Source organism: Pieris rapae, chromosome 24, assembly GCF_905147795.1.
Source record: "Pieris rapae chromosome 24, ilPieRapa1.1, whole genome shotgun sequence".
NCBI classification, from domain to species: domain Eukaryota; kingdom Metazoa; phylum Arthropoda; class Insecta; order Lepidoptera; family Pieridae; genus Pieris; species Pieris rapae.
Genome location: NC_059532.1, coordinates 4,127,606 through 4,150,085, shown reverse-complemented (window position 1 = coordinate 4,150,085; position 22,480 = coordinate 4,127,606). Strand labels below are relative to the sequence as shown.

The 22,480-nt window shown below is 34.6% G+C and overlaps 1 protein-coding gene across 4 annotated transcripts in view; it reads right to left on the bottom strand.

Annotated features, from left to right (window-relative positions):
• Positions 1 to 22,480, bottom strand: part of LOC110996131 (transcription elongation regulator 1) — a 30,142-nt gene that overhangs the window by 566 nt on the left and 7,096 nt on the right. For 2 of the 4 annotated variants that reach the window (XM_022263668.2, XM_022263676.2), the window contains exons 11-22: positions 22,143 to 22,284; positions 21,147 to 21,276; positions 20,633 to 20,865; positions 18,977 to 19,095; positions 18,295 to 18,445; positions 13,020 to 13,212; positions 12,633 to 12,748; positions 4,028 to 4,237; positions 3,432 to 3,554; positions 2,128 to 2,292; positions 1,463 to 1,632; positions 188 to 321 (exon numbers count right to left, since the gene is read on the bottom strand). In XM_022263668.2, the coding sequence (XP_022119360.2) occupies positions 192 to 321; positions 1,463 to 1,632; positions 2,128 to 2,292; positions 3,432 to 3,554; positions 4,028 to 4,237; positions 12,633 to 12,748; positions 13,020 to 13,212; positions 18,295 to 18,445; positions 18,977 to 19,095; positions 20,633 to 20,865; positions 21,147 to 21,276; positions 22,143 to 22,284 (1,882 nt within the window). In that variant the 3' untranslated portion in view covers positions 188 to 191. Of the gene's footprint in view, positions 1 to 187; positions 322 to 1,462; positions 1,633 to 2,127; positions 2,293 to 3,431; positions 3,555 to 4,027; positions 4,238 to 10,097; positions 11,088 to 12,632; positions 12,749 to 13,019; positions 13,213 to 18,294; positions 18,446 to 18,976; positions 19,096 to 20,632; positions 20,866 to 21,146; positions 21,277 to 22,142; positions 22,285 to 22,480 lie in introns of those variants that run through there. The other 2 variants (XM_022263684.2, XM_022263692.2) reach the window with 2 other exon arrangements.

The window sequence follows — 22,480 nt, the reverse complement described above, 5'->3', positions numbered from 1 at the left end:
AACTATGTGCGCCGCCATATTGGCCTTTGACTTTATCCCCACTCCGCGGCCGACCGTCACGCGACATGCGCCACACAGACCAAAAAGTTTCAGACGATGTAATAAAAGTTTCACTTTAAAAATAAAAATACTAGGTTCGAATCTCGGTAGATTTTTTCAAAGGTTTTAATAAGAAAATAGAATTTACCAGGTCAGGGCTTTGCTCTCCGCGTAGGCTCAGTGGCTGTGGGTGGCGGCGGCGGACCCTTCTTGTCGAGTTCTTCTAAATAACTCATAATAATTTGGTCCCTTTCATCGGGTATGTGCTCTAATGCCGAGTACCTGTAAATAAAGTTGTTAGGTCTGGTTCTGGCAGCCCTAAATCTAAATCTAGATCCATAAAAATATATTTTCTGGTATCTGGTATATGTGCGTAAACTTCTTTGTGAATTAATTATTACTAAGGTAAAAGCCGTAATAGAAGATCATGTACCAGTATATGATCACTCCTTGTATTTGTATATCTATATTCACATTGTATATGTGCTAATGATAATAAAAATAAATAAAAACTTATTTTACATATTAATGTAACTACTAAACGAATACATCAATTTAATGTATTTTTCTCGATCTCCCTTTCTCACTCTCTCTCTCAATCGGTCTCAATCGCCCTCTCCCTCCAAAAACGCTGCACATCTTCGTGACGTTTCATCCGTGAAAACTGACTTACCGATGGTTTGTGGGTCCATTCTCGGCATCATAGTTTAAAGCACTGAACCAGTAAACAATCACTGTATGTATTTGTATATCTATATATATACTGTATACGTGCCAATGGTAATATAAATAAATAAAAAATCTGCGTTTACTGCATACGACGTTATGCGACTGCATTGTCATCTTAAGTTCTAATACAATGTAACTACTAAACGAATGTATCAAGCATTAGCGTGTATTTTTTCTTAATCCCCCTTTGGGGCCGTTCATAAACTACGTTCGCATACAAGGGGGGGGGGGGAGGGGTCTGGCCGAGTGTGACAAGATGTGACAAGGGAGGAGGGGGGGTTATAGGGCAGCGTGACGTTCGCCGTTTATTACATGACATGAGCGCTCACAACGGGTTTCTTTGTTTTTCCAATACTTGAGAGAGTAACGTTTCCACGTACCCTGCGCTCTCGATTCAGTAACAAATGAAAATACTATTTCTCTAGAATTTATCATACTCAGTGGGGGGGGGGGGGGGGTCTTAGTTTTTGTGACGAAATATTTCTAGGGGGGGTCACAAAAAGTGTGACACAGCGTGACAATGGGGTGGGAGGGGGTCAAAAAAAGCTGATTTCAGTGTGACGTATTTTATGAACGGCCCCTTTCTCACTCTCTCTCTCAATCGCTCTCTCCCTTTTCTTCGAAAAACGCTGCACATGTTCGTGACGCTCCATACAAAATTTTACCCTCAAAGGAGTTCCACTTGAATAATTACCTGGCATCAATTTTAAGCGAGTCGTGAATCTGGGTCATGGCAGCCTGGCTCTCCTTGGTCGCGGCCAGACTGCGGTGCGTTATCGATCTGGTCTCTTGGAGCAACTGGCGGAGGGCAGTTTTGGCCGCGATCTGCTTGTCGCGTTGGAAATCGCGGAATTCGCGCTCCATCTTTAAAAAAAAAAACATTTGGAAAATTTAAAACATTTCATAACTGCTAAACGCTTCGAAGGATTACAAAAATTCCTGCGTACTATTTAAAATATATACAGGGTGGTAAAACTAGTGGCGTCAATAATTTGTTTTTAGATACCTCACACCCTGTACGAAAATACCCTATGTATGTTAGGCGATTTTTTGTAATTTTCGGGTTTTTTTAATATTTTCTGCCAGCGAGGTTTCAAAACAAACCAAAGTACATGTGCACCACCGCATGTCTTTATGGTTATGACTAAAAGGTTGACAATCTCTGAATACGGCGGTCACTGCATCTGTGTGAGCGCAACGGCAATATGTTTATTATGCGCGAGCGACAAACACATAAGATGAGGGGTCATTATACGAAATTCTTCGTGCTCCGCGTCCGTACTATAGTAAATATTCTGATCGACCTAGTAACCCTTACGACTAGAAGTTAGATAATCCACACTAGAGAACATCTAATACCTGTGCAGCATTCCTATAAGTGGGAGCGGCCGTTTGCTGGCCTATGAGTTTCCGTACATCCCTCCAGTGGGCGGTGCAACCCACGCCCAACTCCTCCAAAAGCGATCGCAATTTGTCGCGCCGTTTCAGAGACACGGCCGTCGTGTGCTGATTGAATAGACGTTCCTGAAACAGATATACATAATTATAACACAGTGGTAATTAATGGCTTAGTACGACTCCTGAATGTCAAAAATGTATGGGATTACATATCGAAGTCATACTTAGCGCTGAGTTTAGACTGCAATGTAGGGTTATCAAGAAAATTTTACATAAAAATGACAAATTAATTAATCGATATATAATGAATACAAAACAAAAATATCATAGAGTTTCAAGATGTCAGAGCAATGGCGTAACTGTCAGCTGCCACTGTCATTTATGAATCGAATACGTCAAAGTCAAAGTTCAGTTCTAAACCGTTAATGTAAAGGTACATTAAGAAGGATAGACAATGTAAAATATACAAAAATTCAATTTTATATAGAACTAGATTTTTAGTAAATACCAACATGGCACATTTTGCTATGCTACCCCAAAGGGTTTTCAGTGATTTTTCTCTATATAAACCTCAGAGTTTAATTGAGTTCTTAACCAACAAATAAAAAATAAGGGGTAGATTTTAGTGGGTAGACGAAAAAGAAGGGTTTGTATTATCACCCCTTATCAGTTAGGGGTTTGAAAGTTATATAGACTCTCAGACTTACTGAATATGCAAAAAACTTTCATAAGAATTGTTCGAGCCGTTTCGGAGGAGTATGGGAACGAACATTGTGACACGAGAATTATATATATATATATCACTACATAGTATAAAACAAAGTCGCTTTCTCTGTCCCTATGTCCCTTTGTATGCTTAAATCTTTGAAACTACGCAACGGATTTTCATGCGGTTTTTTTTGATAGATAGAGTGATTCAAGAGGAAGGTTTATATGTATAACATCCATTAAATAGTGGATAAGTACTGTTATTTTTGAGGTTTCTAATGTGAAGTCGTAAATAATTACATTCTTTCCGCTTACATTGCAAACGCAGGCTGAACCCTACGAGTTTTATCAAAATAATGTACTAAGTATTGTACACATTGAAAAGGTCTACAGAAAAGTCCCTGATGGTATATGTCTATCTCTTATGGATAACCCACATTTTTATATACAACGTTCACAGATTTTCTGTAATGTATTTAATATCAGCATTGCACCCGTGCGAAGCCGGGGCGGGTCGCTAGTATATATATATAGAGATATGTAAAAATATATTTTACCTTATCCTCCTTGGAGAGATCGTCAGCTAAACTATATCTGTGGTCTTTCTTCAACTGTTTCTTCGCTTCCCGCCACGTCAAGTCGGCGTTTCTTACCAAATCCGCTAACAGGGCGTTGAAATGCTAAAATTAACCACAAAAACGTTAACATTGTTATGCGCAGGCGCACATTATGCCTATCCATTTTTGTTCTAAGATTTTAGTAGCTTAGAACCCTGCGGAGTTTTTTAATATAGCCAGAAGCTATAGAAACTTCTTTTTGTTTGGGCAAATCCAGCTAAAAACTAAACTTCTGACTTTAAAACCTTTTTTGAGTAGCTTTAACGAATTTTTGGAATCTGAGATTTTTTTATTTGTACAACATTTAAGACAATCATTTGACGGGAAAAATCCTACAAAATACCTACAACAAAAAAAGACAAGAATTTTTGAAACCCCGCTTGCAGAAAACATTCAAAAAACACAAAATAAAATATAACTCGAAATCTACAAAAAATCACGGAACATACATTGGGTATTTTCGTACACACCAAAGCATTTACTGACGTCACAAATTGTACCACCCTGTATAGAAATTCCTGTTACATGTGACATACCTGCATAGCTTCGTCTCTCTTGTGGTACTCTCTTTCCTTGTCCCGATCGCGAAGACTGGTGGCAAGCGCCTTCTGCACCTGCTTCTCCCTTTCCTTGATGGACGCCTGCGCTCTCGCCTCTCTCTCCCTCTCCTTGGCCTCGTCGTCCTCTTTCTTCTCCTCTTCTACGGGCTCACTCTCCTGCTTTGGTTCTTCTAGACTGGAATCTGGCTGTTAAGTGGGAAAGGCATTTAAAATGTGTATAATGTAAATCATTTTCACAGCCTCCTTGATACAAAGAAAATACATTTATCAGTGATGTAAATGTTTTCTAGTATATATTCAACTTGAATGTATTACTTCTACTTGTGTGGACACTTTAGCTCCATCTCTCCTCCCGGACAAGCACAAAAGAGTAACTAGAGTGATGTAAGAGTTTTTCCTCCTACGATTTGTTCACTCTTGGGTTCAAATATACAGGCAAAATTTGGTTTTATATGTTTAATTATTGATTACTATTATATCTTAATATATATAAATCTCCTGTCACGATGTTTGTCCGCGATGAACTCCTAAACTACTTAACCGATTTTAAATTAAATTGGCACACCGAGAGTAGTTTTGTCTATAATTCCAAAAGATAACAGACGTTGATACTTTTCGACTGGATAGAGTAAGCAATCAATAGATGGCACTGCCATGGTAAACCGACAAACGTGTCATATTATAAGCTACAATTCAATATCATCATTACCACGTGTTATTGTAGCTGAAGTATAAATTACATTTATTTTGTGAAACGAAGGAGAAACAAAGATCGCGGGGGCAGCTAGTTACTATGTATGTTAAGAATATTGTATATTTGTGTGATAGAAATAAAAAGTCTTTTTTAAAACTAAAAAAATGTTTCCCGCATTTATTTATGCCTTTCAAATATGGTAACACATTTACAAATAATTAATAAAAGCTATAATAAAACCAAATAAATTCTTACCATTTATTACCAAGTACAAATAGACTTATAATATAGAAAACATTGAAAAACTGCATGTCAATTATTTACACGACTGTTGCCCTAAATAATTGAATCCCCGAATCTGTTATACCAGTTTATTGCACAGAGCCCTGTTAAGAAAGACGTGACGTCACAGTAGCAAAATTGAGCACTATATATATGTAGGGCCTGTTTCACAATGTATGGATAAAGTACCAAATAGCTATGCAACACATAAATTATTCGAAAGATAAAAGTTCCGAATAAGATACTTCGCGTTTCATGACGAATAGCGCTATCTGACAGTCGTGAAACGCAAAAATACTGTTTATCCTGCCAATAAGTAATAAATAGCTTATTTGGAACTTATCCGGACATTGTGAAACAGACCCTTAATATTATTATAATTTTTCTTTTCTTTTCTTTTTCTCGACATTATGGTATCCTACCAATAAGTAATATTTATTACTTATTGGTAGGATATATGTATGTATGTATATATGTATAGGATGTATGTATATTTTGTGAATTAATAAATTAACGCCACATTATACATTTGTGTTGACTTAGTGGCTGAAGCGACTCGTTCGTTCGGAATGAGTAAGCGGAACGTTCAAAACAATACTTCTACGTAAAACGTTGAAAGAAAACATCGTAATAGAGGAAACTATGTACTGAATTATTATTTAGACTTTATAAATAAATATCATAAAATTTTACTTAACTCAAAACCCAATTCGAATATTGTATTTATCTCATGAACTCTAAGGAAGGTTTTATAAAGAAATAAATTGTTTTATTTTTATTTTTTGATATAAATTTAATATATAAAACAAAACACAGTATGTTACATAAGAAAACCGCTGTAGTTTGTATTTAAAAGGTGAAAATCTTTTATTTAGTACTACTATACTCAGATTTTTAATTCCGTAAAATTCTGACAGTTATCATTGTCAGGCATGTCAGAAATTTCAACCATATTGACCGGGCACATTTTTCAATTTCAATACGAGTCGGAATTTCTTTGATAGTGAATGTATCAATAGAATGCTATTAAGTGCGATGCTCCATATTAATAGTGGTTTTACGGTTATTGATAATAACATCTCTTCATTACAAACCGTAAAAACAGACAAGTAAAGACAACATGGAATTAGTAATATTCAGGCTATAGATGTTTCACATCAAAAAACTATAAATAAGTTTTAAATTTAGTTCAACAATTATTGGCTAATGGGCAGAATTCACAGCAGTTTTTCATTATTCAATACAACCAAATAAGCTCATTTTTAGTACAAGACAATATATACAGGAAATAGGTCACATAAGTTAAAGATACATGTACAGAACATTCTCGTCTGTTTCATAGATCAGCCATCTGTGCCTGACATGCAGATTTTCTACATGAAACTCAAAAATATCTTTATTCATATAGGTAAACATGTACACTTATGGACGTCAAAAAAAAATTAAATTAATTGTTAATTCACATTTACAACCAGTTCAAGTCAAGGGCGTAGAGCGGGTAAGAAGAACTGGCAAGAAACTTTCCGCCACTCTTTTCGATCGCCAAGTTTTTAATACAAATTGTTTGAACTGGAGCAAATCAATTTATAAAAGGCTGTATTAATATAATTTACTTTTAATGAGGGCTTTGAATTTATTTAGTGACATCGACTGATCGATATATATGTACATGTAAAACATACCCCATACCCCAAAGCCTTGATTCAATGTCAAAACTATAATTTATGGCATTTTGTGCCTTATAAAACCGACAAAACATGTCTGTCATCTTCTGGGTTAAGGGAATAAAATACAAAAATTAAAACCATTTTTTTTACTTATATTTAATAAGCAAAGTATATATAATAAATCATATTTTAAATATGTTTACCAAATAATAAAAATACTTAATTGTGCAAATTTTTCAAGTATGACTTGACAAAATAAATAACCAATCTTACACTGCAAAGGGTTTCGCTTGACTGTGATTGGCCACCGATCACGTCATGTCCAATTAGACCAATCACAGACGTTCGAAACACAACATCGTCTTCACGGATCGCAGCTCAATTTTCAATACAAATTTCTCGAATTTTGCTTTGTGTCATTCAATTGGACATTATTTGTAATAAATGTAAGATTGGTACGTCTTTTTTTTAAATGTAGACAATACTAAAACTTTTAATTCGATTCAAGATTTGACAAGTTATGAATAGTACTAAATAGTGACGTTATGAAATTATTCGATACGGAAAATGGAATATATCCGGATCGATTCCTCTGGTTTATAGTAGTATATCTAAACAACTACTACTTTAATAGAAACTAAGTATATCAGGAAATTAAATATTTCTGAACGAATAATTAAGTTATGACGATTAATTTTATTAAGTTCATTACTTTTTCAGTAATAAAAAACAAAAATATTAACTTTTTATAAAATAATGCAGCGATTACTAATAATTAAATAATTATGTATTTATTTAAATAAAAATCAATAATTTAGTCTTTAATTGGCACAGCAATATTAAATAGGCATAAATCGCGATTGCTTATCAATTTTTGTTGTTGCTACACTATTTATGTGGTATCATTATTTTACTAAATGACACTAACATATGTCAAATGTGGAATCGAAATATTAGTCGTAGTATAAATATGTTATGTAGTTTACGTGCTTACAAAATTATAAATACAAAAAATAAAACATTAAAAATATGGTCACATCTTCAGTCCATACTCAACGCCGTTACAATAGACTGGGGCAAGGCCAGAAACGAGGCTTCATTCGAATTGTCACTCCTAAAGGTCAAAAATATATTGAATTTAGACCATTTCAATTTTAATTATTTACAGCATGCATGGTCAAATTTCAACAGAAATATTATAAAACAATTAAGTAATTTTTTTAAAGATTACCCAATATTTGACATCGTCTAGGAGTGACAGCTGTTTCTGAACATCACCTTGGTCCAATACAACTCTCTCATCTGTCAAATAGGATGACAGGTGAGAGAATGGGTTCGGATCGAGTCCTGTTTGAATATTAAAACCCCTAATATTCTAGAATAAACATCTAAAATGTGGCTTCAACATTTTTGACATTGTCTGAAAGGTTGACATATTCTGTGGATAGCGTTTAAATGATATATTCGTTCTCCTACATACATGAGTCTTTTACTGAGACACAATTTGTATTGTTATTTAACTGACATTCATCTATGAATCCGTGCCTATATTTTTTTCTCTTTATTTTACAAAATAATATAGTATATCACAATATGTTACATTAGAAAACCGCTGTTGTTTGTATTAATGTAACCATAGCAGTCTTGTTTAGGAGCGCGACAAATGTATGTAAAAGTAGTTTTTTTAATTTAAAGTTTATGTTGGTTAGGGTCAGGCTATCTATTATCTGATAGATATAAAAAGGACTCGTAAATATTACGGCCTCTTCTTTAGTTATTTTAACTTAACAGCTCTCTCTCTCAGCCTTCCAAGTTACAAGTTTTCTATAGAAAATTTATGAGTATAGTGAAGAATATGCGAACGATATTACGAAAAGATTGTACCACCAAAACATTATTGTATCATATTCTTGCAAATAAATATTATTATTTATCTCTATAACGAATGTCAAAGGAAATGCAAACAACTTCAAAACCGCCCGGGGTACATATCTCTATTTAACTGCGCGATTTCTAAGTATTTTTCGATTTGTAGAGTCGAATTTAAAAAATAATTCAACTTGAGTTTAGTATTGTTTTTACACATTAAAACTACAAAAATAAAATCTGTGTTACTTAGAAAGTTTTATAAATGTATTTGTCGCAGTAGTTAAATCAGTAGTTAAATCAGTGAGTTAATTGAATCTCTAGACAGTTAATTGAAGATATTCAATCAAGTCGCTAAAGTTCCGTCATAAAAGTGACTGAACAAAACGTTTGACGAGTTGCTAATCGTTCCTAAGCAACAAGACTAACGCAACCATTTACATTAAAACAAACACGGAATTTGCAAGCTGAGTGATGTGTTCTTTACAATCACATCGAAATAATTAAGGCAGAGTCGACATCATGTTTACAACTTCACAAAATCAGCTGTTGTAGTGCCCGCCATCTTGTTTTACATTTTAATCAACACGCTGGCTTTCGGTCAGACAGATAGTTAAACGTTTTCGACGCTGATTTATTTCAATAAAAATACTAGCGACTTGATAGACTTACGATCTTTAATTAACTGACTAGAGATTCAATTAACTCTCTGATTTAACTACTTTACTGCGACATTAATTCATTGCATGTGTACAAGACAAAAACAATAGAATAAAAACCCCGAAACAGAACATTCATTTTGGATTATTATATTTGCTGGAAACTTTTTCCACTTACTCATGTTTCCGACTTAACGATGTTGAAGAGATTCCACTGTACTGGTAGTCAACCTTTCAGTATAAAAATACATAAATAAATTCTTATCGTCGCTGTAGAATAACCCATATATGTGTATATATGTCCAAAGAACCAAACATAGGAAACGAATTCATTCGAGTCCATAGTTTTGGGTGGCAAAGGTTTATTAAAAGTCCTTACTTCATTAGTTCACCAGTTAAATGACTTATGTATCTATTATTAAAAAAACATGTTTTTTTCATACGAAGTTTTTATTCTAGAGTGACGATATGTAGAAATTCTACTTAAATACACAGAACACATCTGCTTCTGAATTTCTTTAGTAGATAAAAAGTATTGGACCTGAATCACTTTTTCATATGTTTACGCAGTGTATTAAGTTTTTTTTAAGTCCGCTGTAGATGCTTAGTTGTGACACAAAAAATTATAATTTCCGACTAAAATCATAATTTAAAATAACCAATTTATTAAAATATTAAGGTAAAAAATAGTCTTTGTATTAAAACACGTTTAATAATTAATAATTAAAACATCGCAAAATTCGTATTAAACGCTTTTGATAGGAAATTATATTCCTAAATTCAACGTGTATATAAAAATTACCACGACAGAATTTAACATTTCATTTGAACTACACTAATTACAATTCTCCCACGACGATGGCAACACTGCCAAAAAATTTACCGATCTTAATATAACTTCTACATAAGAGTACTTATAATCTATATTTATATACAAAAAGACATTTTGGTCGAACGCTAATATGTTATATTTACAATTGTACACATGTATTGTCCAATTAACTGTCACTGTCACTGTAAACTGTCATTCCTTTAAACTGTCAATCAAAGTGATCAAAGGATTTTGATCCTTGAAAACTATCATTATTATTGCGACTTTAGGCCAAGTACAGTATTTTCCAAGTGTTCTACGAATCAAGTATTTCAATGCGATCTTTTTAAATAATATTGCGACCATATCGTAAATAAAAAGCATACAACATAAGGGTAAATAACTGTAAGCACCAGGCAAACATAACATTTCAGATAAAATTATTCAAGTTTTATGGGGACAGAATCCGAAGGACCAAAAGAATTATGTTCCCGTACGGAAACGTTTTATTGCCAATTTTCACAAACCAGGCATTTCAATGGCATGCAGAGTTATATATATATATATAGAGACAATTCTTTTTAAAACCTTCACACAACTTGGCAAAGAGAAATTTCACAATATAAAATCACTTCACTCATTCGCACTTTTGCGTTCGTGAGTTGAAACGTCCATCGCGTCAGCGCTTCTCCAACGAGCGTTTGAACACATTGAGCAAACACTATTCTTTCTCCGACTTCCGTTTCCTCTTATCAGTCTTCTCTTTCTTCTTCCCCTTCTCCGGTTCCGGCGACTTCAAGTCCGGTCGTCTCTTTTTCGGGGGCGAAAGTATTTTCGTGGGGGACTTTTGTTGGGTGTCCGGAGTCTTTTTCGAGGACCTGAGCACTTTCGGCGAGACGTTGTCGGAGGAGGTTTCACTGTTCTCCGAAGCTTTGTATGACTTGGAGGACGGGTCAGATTTGGAGTCATCCTCACCGGGGATGCCGAGTATTTCCGCCCATTGGTCGGGAGGTGGCGTGGGCTGTTTCTTTTCGTCTTCGGTCGGTGGGTCGGATTTCTGTGGGACAAACGGAGCGAGTGAGTGCAGAGAACATAGGAGCGAGCCTGCATCGGACACTTGACGGAATCTTACGTTCGAAGCTAGTGGCGAGCAATTTAAGTAATTTACAATTTTTCAAACAACACGGTATGATATTGCCACATCAAGCAACTTGGCTGCAAGTGTTCGAGGAACACGCGGTGGTGTGAACTCGAATGCCTCACATTGACCGCGCCCAAACGCCTGTCATATTCTGCGGGTGTCCGATGAACACGCTTATTGGCTGAACGGCGAAAATTGTTTGCACAAAACAGTGTTACCACGCATTTTCGATTTAAAGGTAGAAACATAAACGAAAATTTAATTGCACCAAATATGGTAAACAATTTTCGAAACCGTAGCCGTCCCTCCTAGTCTCTCACCATCGCTCCATTTGTCCGTAGGTCTGCATTGTCGCAAGCCTACTGTCCACAACCGTATCGATGGACTTCTTTGCGCCGTTTGCCAAAGTTTTCCAGGAATTTCTCGGGTCCGCGATGTTTCAATTCCGGTTTAAACTTCTCAGTAGGAAATCCGACATGCCAAATGAATATGGACAGTAGACTACACTGTGTGCGCAGGGCCTGAACCCCCGCAGATTATGACAGCCAACAAACACTAAACCGGTTCGCGTACAAGTGTCCGTAGCGGAATGGCTTAAACCACTAATAAATACAATTTGAAGGGCATTTGATGACTCAGAACTAGCCCCAATGAGGTATGGGTCCCTAAACATTTATGTTTTTAAGATTTATTTAATTTAACATTTCTATATTTTATGAGAAAACTTAAAAAGTAAATGTTCTTTCCTATACAGATACTTCCACTTTGTAAGCAGTCAAATTTTCATCAAAAAAGGTCCACATTTCAAAATATATCTCTGTATAGTATGGACAAATAAATAATATCATTATCTTTAGTTGGTTTTTGTTTAGCTTTTAATACTTTTAATTCAATGGGTAAGTTTCAGAAACAGAACTTTCTATGGGTGAGTTTCAGAAACAAGACTTTCTATGGGTGAGTTTCAGAAACAAGACTTTCTATAGGTGAGTTTTAGAAACAAGACTTTCTATGGGTGAGTTACAGAAACAGCTAGCGTAAAAATCCACACATTTAACGAAACTCTCCAAAGGCTTTCTGGATTTCTTACTCTTATTCAATCTATGTTTAACGTATATAATGTATAGCCTATACTTGTCCGTTATTTAAATAGTAAAGCCACTAAGTATTCACTCACCGTTAAAAATTTCAACACAATAAAAACAGCTGGCTATTGTATAATCCAAATCTAATCTGTCAAAAGCTTTGCCAGCACTTTCCTTATTTGTCAACAAAAATATGTGCCTTGAGTGTCAAAAAATTTAAAACATATGACTTCATAACATAACTTTAAAACAACATAACTGTCACTATAGCAATTATAGTTTTTAAAATGTTTGATAAAGTAATTTAACTTACTTTTTTTTAATAATCCTATCAAACTAGTTGCTAGCTGTTAGGGTAACATAAATAACATTCACTCACCTCTCCCTTATCTTTCTTCTTCTCTTTCTTTGAATCCTTGTCCTTTTCCTTCTCTTTCTCCTTCTCCTTATCACGATCTTTGTCCTTCTTGTCCTTTCGGCTGCCGCGTTCGCGTTCTGAAATAATAAATTTATATTAACCGCTTCTGCGTTTGTTTCTGAAAAGTGAGACAAAATTTGCACAGTTAAGTGTTGACATATAGTTTACACAACTCAGGGGGCAAACAGGCAGGAGGCTCACCTGATGTTAAGTGATACCGCCGCCCATAAACACTCAATTCGATAATCGCGAGTGCGTTGCCGGCCTTTTAAGAATTGGTACGCTCTTTTCTTGAAGGACCCTAAGTCTATTATATCCTGAAATGAAGACAAAAACCCTCAATCTCACCTTTCTCCTTTCCATCCTTCTTCCTCTCGTCCTTAATCATCTTGCAGTACTCCCTAAAGTGATCCTCTCTCAAGGAGCTACTCTCAACGGCTTTATACCGGACGTCCACATCGATTTTCTTCTTCACTTCGACCCAACGGGCGTGTCGGTCCACATTTTTGTCTTTTAGGAGCTGTATGAAATCTTGTTTGGCCTATAATGAGAGAGTTGGAGATTACACACTGGAATTCCTCTATACTAAGTTAGTTGTTGTGTATGGTTCATTGGTAGATGGAAATCTTTGTAGCATGGAATTGGGAAGGAGGCATTTTAAAATAACTCTTCAAGGTAATTGGGTAAGGGGATTACATTTTTGGGACGGTATTTAGACTTAGTTTGGCCCACAATTATAAATATCTTTACTGTTATTATTATTATGACATCGTGATCATTAATTTGATATCATACCTGATTGTGCAGTTTTTCAAATAAGCGATTCATTATTGTTATTATTAATTATATATTCTTTGTATGTAAGAGTTTTTCGTGTATTTTATATTAACACTTGTCAGATATTTTACTTGTTTTAGATTTATATGTTTTTAAAGAACTTTTGTATTGTAGAATGGGACATTCAGTATATTTTAGCTACATTTAAGCCTTAATCCAGTTAAATATGTATTGTTTAATTTATGTGACAATAGATAATTTTCAATTGTTTAATCTTATATATCAAGGTCTATTTGTAACAGACTCAAAAACTATACATATAATATTACACCATTAGAATTAAAGATATATACTAAATATATTAAGTCTCTCCTCTAGTAAGCCTATATCATATATATTTGTTAAAATTGGGAGTACTTATCCAGAGCTGGATAATTTCGGTAATGGCTGATAAATTTAAAAGAAAGGATTGTTATACTACTTCATACCTTATCAAGTTTTACTAGTATTTTTTGTAACATTTATGTTTAGCAACATTGCCATATATTTTATATAAGATAGCTTGTAACATACCGAATATATAGTATTATATATGACGTGGTAAACTTTAATAAAGAAATACAAACTATAAGCACAAATAATCTTTTGTTTTTTTTTTAATGAATTTTTACATAAAAACTCACTTTTAGTTTAGCATTATTTTTAGTTCGTTGTTTTTTATCTGAGGCAATTTATTTGATAATGTAAAAACTATTTGTTGGAGCCTTATAGATCGAATTAAAAAAAATTTAATTACGATTTGATTCATTATTAGGAGGGGGATGAAAATAAAATCGCATAGCGCCATCTACCGATAAACCACACACTGAATAAAAAACCTGAAAGAATATGGATTAGAAGCTGAAAAGAAGATATTTATTTTAGTGCCCTGTGAAAGAAAACTTTATTAATTTCTGAAAGAAATATTGGATTAGTTAAACAAAAGTAAAGGCTTCACTCATACTCTTTGTTCGTTGACTTGAAGGTGAGCGAGACGTGCGTACTGTCTTGCATCAGTTTACTGACTGACAATTTTGCATGGCATTTTTTAGATAATGCAAGACAATTTACACGTCTACCCTCTTCTACACTAATCCAATGTGTCAAAAATTGACAGACATTTAACTATTGTCTATTCTTATTACTATTCAAATCATTTTAGATTTATTTTAAGAAATCAATTGTAAAATTATCAGAATGAAACATTTTATAGCCTAAATATTAATGATGACATATAATGCCAATGAAACACAATTTCAACGAAATTCGAAATTTAAAATGTCACTTGAAAAATGAGGGTACAATATTTCATATAAAATTGAGGGTAATACAATTTTTCGAAAAATATACTAAAATGAGCTTAAATATTTCGACATCATTAAATCTCTTGTATACCCTCCCTGTCAATATAGAAACAACTTCAGTTTCGCCAGGTTTCGAACCCAGCACACTTAGTTAGAGTGCACCTTATCCCAGGGTATGCCCATCAAAATCTATATAATAATATTATATTTAATATTTAAATGCCTTCCAAATCGATATAGCATTTATTACTTTTAACATCATAAATTTTTTAAACAAAAATTACAATACTAGCTCGTTCCTGCGATTTCGTCTGCGTTAACTAAAGTTTAGGGCCACACTTTAACTCCCACTTTTATTCATGTAGTTTTTGATCAGTTATTGACAGTTTCTTTAAAAATATACCTAAGCTTATATATATCTATATTGAACAAAGTTGAAGCCTTGACTTTTGCACATCTTAAACTACCTACTCACCTAAAACAGCCTTATGGATCATAATTTAACTTTGAAATTAAACGTTCTTAACAATTTCCAAATAAAATCAATCAAAATTAATTTATCAAGAATTTTAAGTTTTCTAAATTATTAAATACATTTTTAACCACCATATTCCCAGTAGGTTCTGTGTTCGATTCGAGAAAAAAAATCGTTATAAGGCCATAAAAAAACAGTCTGTACTTTAACAAATACTTTCGTGACAGATATTTAAGTGCCTATGTTGTTTATATGTCTGCATGCAATATAAAAAAACCAGAACCAATCTTTACTTTCCAATCGAAACCTACAAATTCTCTCAATATTAATTAAAATTAAATATAAACTACCATATGTGAACTCAATATTTCGATTAAAATTTATCTACTGGGAATCGAACCCAATAATCCATAAAACTGTTTCTACATTAAATTTACAACATCCTTACAAACAATAACTTTGATATAAAACAAAATTCAAAACAAACTATACCCTCCAATCGGCTCAGTAGTTAAAAACTATTCGAAAACGAAACGATTTAAACTACACGTCAAACAACCCATCACCGTTCTTTTCGGTTTTATTTAACAACGAAAACGCTGCGCTTTCCGATAATAAATTATGGGCTTAAAATTATTTCTAACCTTATAAAAGTTTGGTGCAAACCGGGGTGACCACTTGACGTCAAATTTAATATTCATCGATTTTAATACTTGCCACAATAAACACTACGGCAAACTTCCCCATTTTAGTTAACTTGCCCCACTACGGAAAACTTGCCCCCCCTACGCAAAACTTACCCCACTTCAATAAACTTGCCCCACTACGGTTAACATGCCCCATAGTAGACTTTAAATTGGCCCCTTAACAAAAAAGATGTTACGACTATCTTCATGCTCCTTATTTATTTATTGGATAAAATTTAGTTATATAACCACTAAATAAGGTGTAAACTCAACTAATGAAAAGTAAACAACTTTATCCTCAACTTCGGCCAACTAGCCCCTTCCCGTATAAATTTCCCGTCTAACACAACGTTTAAAAATGTACTGTTGGCGCTAATTTAGTAATAGTTTAGTAATTCAGTAGTGTAGTTTTCTATCTTTAATTGGCCCCACAATAGCAAACTTTGCCCTTTATCGCTAAATATATCATTATCATAAATATCCCGCTGCGGTGAGCTTAAACGCGTCAAATTGGCTTTCTGACATAATCTATCGACAATTATTGCTAAATTCATCAGCTAAGAATACTATTACAACGAACTTTATTATCTTTCCCCTCTATTTTGTAGTCGATCAATATCACCCACGCTATCACATACTATATATAAGCAATAACGCTAAGAACGATACGAGATTTGTAACTTGAACCCCTGGAATAGTTTCAAAGCACTTTGCCCCACAATCACTAACTATCATTTTGCCCCCTTAACACAAACTATAGACAACCCCACCGTCCCTATTAACATCAAATGGCCACCACCGGCACGCGCCGCGCGTCCTCCTTCCGCAGTCAGCCATGCGCCCTCTACAAAAGAATTGTCGCTCGTATTGGATTCGGTGCCAACTGGACCTAGGTGCCAAGTCAACCACGAGGTGCCAACTCGACCGCTACTATCGCCTTACGACTGTGTTATCGTGACGATGCCGTCTCATTTATATTATATATATTGGGCAATATCACGAAACACGACCGTTTATGTGATAAATAGGACATTACAAGTGAAAATTATATTTTTAAAGCGATTTGGAAATTACTCGAATTCCTTACGTTTTTTTCCAAACCACAGAGGACAATATCTACAATATAGTTCCGTAATTTAAAAACAAAACTAAACTATATTTAAACTATATTATAGACGGATAAAAATGCAAAATCTTAAAAAATATTTCAAAAGTTTCATAATCACACATTAATTAAAATAGGAGAAATTGAATAAAACATAAACATTCGCAAAGCAGTCTTGTATATGGGAGTCGAACCCACTACAGTTGAATTGCATGGGAGTCGAACCCACGGCTTCGGACGTATCATATGAAAATAAATATTTAAATCTGGAATAAAATGTTGATCACAATTGAAATTCGCAAAGTTCAGGCGAAAATTCCAATAATTAAAGAAAATGTATAAGTTTTACGCTGTTGTAGCAATTTGTATGAAAATCAATAAAGGTAAACAAATTCAGCGAGAAGACTTCAGAGAGTGTTTTAACTAAGAAACGTGGCCAAATTCCCAGGTTTTCCTATACCTAAGAAACTGTTCGTAGTTTCTACTAGGCGTTTTATGTAGCTCATATGACAGTATAAAATCCAGGGTAAGTTTCTTTGGCCCATGAATAAGTTGTATATATTGTTTTTGGGAATGTGCAGGAATCTCACCGGATATTGATACCGCCGCCCATGGACAGTCAATACTAGAAGGCTCGCGAGTGCGTTGCCGTTGTTAGCTGCTTATCCAATTTATATTTAAAAACCCAAATGGGGCATGGGGCAAACATATGTACTGTGATAGCTGTGTGTGTCCAGAAAAAATATTGTTTCGCCGGATAATGGATATCAAACTCAGGACCAACAAATCTATAATCATTTAATAGATATGGAACAATTTTGACACAATTTCTGAACCTATTATAAATGTTCTACCCTACTTCGGGACGGGGAATTTAATCCCAGTTCGGGGCATATGCCTCCTTCGTGATTTTTTAAGAGTCGCCCCGTTCGGGGTATATGCCCCCTTCGTGATTTTTTAGAGTCGCCCCATGCGGGATATATGCCCCCTTCGTGATTTTTTACAGTCGCCCCATTCGGGGCATAGAGGAAACTGAACTGGTAGCGCGCAGCCAACATTCATATCAATTGGTCGCATTAACTTAATACAAATGACAGTCAAACGTTAGCGCGTTTTAAAACACAGGCAGCGCCATCTACATTCGAATTCAGTAAACACTGGCTCCTTAAGTATCTCTCTAAAGCCTTCAACAGCACTTCAAGTCACACGTCGCAATTTTTCCATCCCGCTCACTCACCTGTTCCCTGCGTTTCTCTTTCTCTTCCTTCTCTTTCTTGCGCAGTTCGGCAATGTGCTCGTTGAAGTATGTCTCACGCTCGCGCAGTTTCTCGATACCGCGGAATCTTTCGTCCCGACAGTACTTCGTCGAGAACTCGGTGAATGATGACCTGCAAATTATTATTATACATTAATTTTAATTTCTCGGGGTCTCAATAAAATGTTAAAAATAAAAAATAAAAACATATTTTTAATAAAAAAATATATTTAAATTATGTGTCCTGAACCTATATGTCAGAGATTATGTTATAAAAGACCACGATGTCATTTGTTTTATTAGAATGGTAGCACCACGCAATTTCATAGACCTTTCATCTCACAGGTTATAAATTGTCAATGTGTCAATTGTCAAAGTCAATTTGTCAGTAGTGCGCAGGCGCACTGACTTGTTTAAATATTAAGTAATAATGTCGGACGACGGTAGTGACACCAATTTCGTAATTACCAATCGCGTTGAATCTGCGACATATATATGTATGTGAACTGAATCGATTTTTAAAAAAAAACTTATATAGATATAAAAATCCAATTTCAACAATATCACATACATACATATATTAAAATGATAATTTTAAAGTCGATCAACATATTACATATTTAAATAATAAAGGTTTATGGTATATTTTACACTATTAACTTACTTGGAGTGTAATTTGGCCTCTTCCATGAGTAGCTTGAACGACTGCTTCTTCAGCAGTAGCTTGTTGCGTTTCTCTTTTCTTTCTTCTTCAGCTCTATCGCGGACGTACTTGTTGAACACCTGCAAAATACAGAATTTTATTACCTTCTAAGTAAGCAATGATTTTGGTTCTAATGGATTTTTAGTCAACAAAGTTCCTTTGCATTTTTAGTTTTATAAAAATATTAATTATCTTAATAGTCCTTTGCATTTTTCATAGGATTTAAATGGCATGAATTTTTTTTGTGGTAATTTACAATCAGCCCCAAGGCTAGCAGTGGATGGAGTGACTTCCCATTGGAAGCAGATGATGATGCTACCGGCAGTAGCTCTAGAATACGGAATGAAATTAGTGCAATTTTTTTCATGTCTTTGTTTTTTTTTTTTTTTTATTGATAAAGATTGCCAACGCTCGGCACACTGATACATTGGTAAAAACAAACACAAAATACAATTTTTAATGTGACAAGCACTTAAAGGTAAACATGACATACATTTAGAGCTAATACAAATATCGATCAAAACAATTATTAAACAAAACAAACAAAACAATTACAAAAAACTAAACAAAAATCGATTTCAATGTGTGAGGTGAGCAACTATGGATATCCAGACCTAGCTTGTTTATCAGAATGCTTAATCTGGACACCGGAGAGCTTTGACCAAAACGCGTTCTACGGAAAGGAGGAATATCATAGCGATTGTATGTAGATGATGACTGTCCATAAAAAAAATCACAATGACAAGACATTTTCGTAGTAAATATTAGTTTACTATATATTTGTAGCATTGTTATTATTGAAAGTATCAAAATACAGAAATGGTACAAGTGGCGCCATCTACTGATGGTTGTGTCAAAGTGTATTACTGTGGTCTATTGTATACTACGGACGCGGAGCACGAAGAATTTCGTACAATGACCTTTGGGCCTACTGCCAGTGGTTGAAAACATTTTTTTTAAAAGTACGAATATTAAAAACGGTAGTTTAGAATTTGAGTTAGCTTTGTAAATAAGATCATCGACTTAATATAGGTAAGTACCCAAGGATAGCTTTTTACCCGACTGCGCCAGAAGGAGGGTTATGTTTTTCGAGTGTATGTATGTATAATTCTTTGACAAGCTCTACTAAGAATTAAAATTAATAGGAATTTTTAATCGCTTTCCGTTTACTGGCCATGTTAACAGTAACATAACATAAAAAAAAATACCGATAAGCGTTAAAAAAGGAATTACTACTTATAACAAAACAAACAAATGGTTATAACTAAAAGGTTTACAATCTCTGAATACGTCGGTCACTGCATCTGTGTGAGCGCAACGGCAATATGTTTATGCGCGAGCGACAAAGACATAAGATGAGGGGTCATTGTACGAAATTCTTCGTGCTCCGCGACCGTAGTATATCTGTGATGTATTTTAAATAAATTAGTCGTTCTTTGTCACTGAAAGTGTGCGCGTTACATTTGAGTTATAAACATATATATATTTTTATACCATATTCGTGCAATGAATAAATTATTATTATTAGTATTATAAAAAACTAAACCAAAATCGATTTTAAAGTGTGAGGGGAGCAACTTTGGATATCCAGACCTAGTTTGTTGTGATGCTACACACCTGTCGCCTCTCCTTGGACTCGAGTAGCAGGTATCGGTCGTCGAAGACGATCTTGTGCAGTTCCTTCTCCCAGGGGCTGAAGGCGGACACGTCCGACTCCCGCAGCAGCTGCAGGAAGGCGGTCACTCGCTGCTCGAACGGCACCACCACCCGCTTCCTGGCCGCAATCATCTCCGCCTCGACCGCTGCGTCCGCGTTTGCGTCGATGGCTTTTTTCGTCGTCACACCCACCACTGTCATAACACAATATATATTTCTACAGGATTTTGTACCGATTTCAAAAATGGTGGTTAACTGTTTAACCTATACATATAATTGTATTAGTTTAATTTAAGTGTATTTATAAAAAGGTCCAAGGAATAGGTCATGTTTCATCAAAATAGGTTAAGTAGTTTTTGATATTTTAGTAAGTACATAATTTGGCCGCAGAAAAAAAAAATTACATTTACATACCTGGCCGGGACTTTCTTCGTCCGACTACTTAACCTGTGTATTTAATAAGCCAACAACTCACCCTCGACTTGCTTGGCCCGTTTCGCGCCGTCACTCTCAGAGTCGCTGTCCGATTCGATTCCACGTTTGAGATCGCCGTTGGAACCTTTCGATGGAGTCGTTTCCTTCTTCTGTTGTTGCTGTTGCTGTTGCTAAAGACATACATACAAATGATCTAGCTTAAAATGGGGGTTGCCATACATAGGGGCTATTGATAGAAGGGTCAAAATTAATGGTAAATCATTGAAAAAAATTGTCTAAAAACTAAATAAATTTCATCGTTATCACGATAGGTATCTCTGCATAAGTATGTGTGTGTTTGTGAAATGATGAATATGTGTGACTCTTTAGTCACTAATCGTTTTACAGGAGTATTCTCTCAATTTTTTTTTTTAATTTAAAAACTAACACGAATTTAATAAAGTTACTTCGTTCAATTTTCTATCAACACAATTGAAACAGCAAAAGTACGCAAAAATTATTATGGACAAATCCCTCCATTATTGGGGGGGAAAATCGCGTTATGCGAGAACGCGTTATACTGTACTTAGATTATTTCGTTTTATTAAAAATCTCAAATAGAGAAAATAAATCATTATACTCTGCACAAATTCTAATTATAGGGGGGCGTGAATAGTTATTTATATTTTTTTTACTAGATTCCCCCAAAAACTTCATTTCTCCTGAATACAGCCTACCTTTTTAGTACAAACCTTAGTACAAAACATGAAACATTTTGCTATGTGACCCCAGAGGGTTTTCAGAGATTTTTTACTGTATAAATATAAGAGTTTAAATTTTAAGTTCTTAACTAACAATTAAAAAATAAGGAGTTGATTGATAATATATAATTTTGCATCATAAAAAAAAAACATTTTTTTTTTCACCCAATTATTGAATATGCTTAAAAAAATTCATAGGAATCGGTCGAGCCGTTTCGTATGGGAACGAACATTGTGACACGACAATTTTTTATATATATAGATTAAAGATACTATAGAAGTGAATATAATCGAACCTGTTGTACAAGGTGCGGAGGTTGGGCTACTGCAGCATCAACATCCTTCCTCCCGAGCAGTTGAGCTGGCCGTTCCCATACAGAGAGACGGGCCGTTGGATTGTAGAAGAAAACGCGACCATCGCCAGTCCATACAACACACCTGAAAAATTAATATAAATCATATTATTTATCAGTTAAATTAACTGTTTAAATAATGTTTTCTATTCTTAAAGCAACTGAATAATTAAAAGAAAACTTACATATAACATTTTAACTACGGACATAACAGAAACAAAAAACTTTTTTGTAAAAATATGTCAAACTTCATACACTTAAAAATAATAACGCAGCCCTTG